Consider the following 2,655-nt stretch of genomic DNA (forward strand, 5'->3'; position numbering starts at 1 on the left):
CAGTAGTCAAGAATGATTTATTATTCCAAATAGAGCTATTTATGTCATCTTTTACAAATTACTTTTTCTTTTTTCGTATCTTGCAGGATTTTTTTTTGCAATGTCAGTTTTTTTCAATATTGTGCAGGCCTACTGTTGCATGTGCATGTAAATGTATGTTTTCACTAGAGAATGTACTGTAACGAGTCTGATCCAAGAAGCTTTTCCCCCACTCCCACATTGTGTTGTGTGCACGTGTTTGTTTGTGTGTGCATGGGCGTTTGTGTGACTGTACATATGTGTGTGTGTGTGTAGAGTCACTCACCCACTATCCCCAGGGCCATATATGAGAAGATGACAATGATGAAGATCAAACAACATAAGATATCAGTGCAGCATCTGAAAAGACAGAGATAAAGCAAAAAAAAGAGCTTAGAGGTGAATGACGAAGAGGGAGGGTTGAGTTATTCCTCTTTAGGAAAACAGTGGGAGATCAATTTTAGATGTAATATGAGAGAAAAAACACACATTTCCTCACAATCACATAGCTAAAAAGATGCAATTATAGATCAAAGGATATGTATGTCTTTGGGAAAAATGTGTTCGATAACACAGCTTGTGTAAGTGAAAGTCAACTTCAGTGAGGACGGTTGATGTGGTAAAAAATAGTTCCTCTACAGATTCATTCACCAGAATTTGTCTTCATTTAAGACAGACATTTCTAAACATTCTGGTAATCATTAAAGTTATTTCAGAGTGTAGCCTTGAAAAACAGGAAAGTCTTTTCAAAAAACAAGTTGCATAATGGGAAGTGTAGGATCTAATGTTTTTGAACCTTGACTACTAGTGATTTAACACCAGGCTATCTAGGCATCTGCTTTCATATGATGTTTTATATCTGTCTCTCACAATTCCCCTTATGCAAGTGGAATAAGACATGCACTAAACTTGGCTTAAAAAAAAAGAAAACATATTTTTTACAATAATAAATGTTGGCTGCACAAGCAATAAGTAAGGTTTGGAAGAAAAACATCTATGAGCCTGTGACTACTTGTACATTTAATCATCTTACTGTTGGACTTTTGTAAACTTAGGCAGATGACAAAATTGTTTGAATATATATTAAGCCACCGGCTGGGTGATGTAGTGTGGACAAGTTAAACATGACATCCTGAAATACCAATAAAGTGATTGAGTAGCAGTAGTATCTAGAATTAGGTATCTCTACCTATTTGTAAGCAAAGAAGGAAGTATGGAGTTACCTTCTGCGGACTGGACCTCTGAAGGAAGGATCAAACTTGTGTGGTTCTCCTGAAAGAAAGAAAAGTACATGACAAGCTTTAATGGATTTAGACCAAACCAAATCAAATCAGCGCCTTGCAAAAGTAGAGGAATATAGGTAACAGTGGCTCAAAGTCATGTCATGTCAAAGTCATGTGTAAATAATAAGAATTGTTCAAAAAGCCTCATAAATAATTGAGGAAGAGTTACCCTGCCCGGAAGACGCCCGGTGCCACCTTCTGGAGCCAGGCGAAGGGGGGGGGGGGACTCTGACTGTTGTTTATACATATGCACTGAACACTACTACTGAGCACTCACTGGATCGATTCACAGCAGAGTGTGAAGTGAGGATTAGCACCTCTAAATCTGAGGCCATGGTTCTCGTCAGGAAACCAATGTAGTGACTTCTCCAGGTAGGTAATGTGTCTTTACCTCAAGTGAAGGAGTTCAAATATCTCAAGGTCTTCTTCGCAGGTGAGAGGACAATGGAGCAGGAGATTGGCCGGAGAGTCTGAGCAGCGGGGCCATTATTGCATTTGCCTTACAGAACCATTGTGACAAACAAAGAGCTGAGCTGTAAAGCAAATTTCTCAATCTACCTGTCAATTTTCTTTCTACCCTTACCTATGGTCATAAAGGCTGTGTCATGACCCTGGGTAAAAGTGACCAAAATGGTGAGTCTGTGAGTTATGACTAGTAAGGATGACCGCTGGGCGTCTCCCTGCGAGGAGGGTTTGGACCCAGGACTAGGTGGAGAGATTATATACCCACCCTGGGAACGGCTTTGGATCCCCGAGTCAGAGATGGTTAATGACGCTCGGGAAAGGGAAGTTTGGGGTCCCCTGCTAGAGCTGCTACCCCCACAACCCTACCCCAATAAGGGGAGGACTATGAATGGATGGATTGTCTGCAATTAAGTTTTTCATATCAAGCCTGCATCATCATGATGTTTGTCAGGTAGCTCCAGTAGAACCTGTTCACTTCTGTTTCACTGAAAATTAAGCTAGGGTGGACACTAATATTTTCCAGCAATGGTGCATGGGCCACCAGTCCCCTAAATTTGGTGCTCAAAGTACATTTTTGGTGGCCCAAATGCAAACCTCTCTAAGTCGTTTTTCGCCCCCCTTCATGCCTTTGCCTCATGCAAGCTCTCCCTTCCTCCTTTGATCAATCTACATTGTTCAACACATATGTGAAGCAGCTGACCAGATATTGTTTTTTTCCACTTAAGAAACAGTAGTAAACTGAGATCTGGAGTTTCAACTGCTAAACTTGAGATGCTTATACATTCATTTAAATCATATCTTATTGTAACTCACTGTTCTCCTTACTTGGTATGTCTGTTCGTAATTACCTTCAGTTAATCTGTCACACACACACATGCACACACACACA

At 40.4% G+C, this 2,655-nt stretch overlaps 1 protein-coding gene across 1 annotated transcript in view; it reads right to left on the minus strand.

The window, feature by feature from the left end:
• Positions 1-2,655, minus strand: part of LOC116699131 (choline transporter-like protein 5-A) — a 36,626-nt gene that overhangs the window by 32,200 nt on the left and 1,771 nt on the right. The window contains exons 2-3 of the mRNA XM_032531544.1: positions 1,242-1,290; positions 305-378 (exon numbers count right to left, since the gene is read on the minus strand). Coding sequence (XP_032387435.1) covers positions 305-378; positions 1,242-1,290 — 123 coding nt within the window. The remainder of the gene's footprint in view (positions 1-304; positions 379-1,241; positions 1,291-2,655) is intronic.

Source organism: Etheostoma spectabile, chromosome 12, assembly GCF_008692095.1.
Source record: "Etheostoma spectabile isolate EspeVRDwgs_2016 chromosome 12, UIUC_Espe_1.0, whole genome shotgun sequence".
Classification (NCBI taxonomy): domain Eukaryota; kingdom Metazoa; phylum Chordata; class Actinopteri; order Perciformes; family Percidae; genus Etheostoma; species Etheostoma spectabile.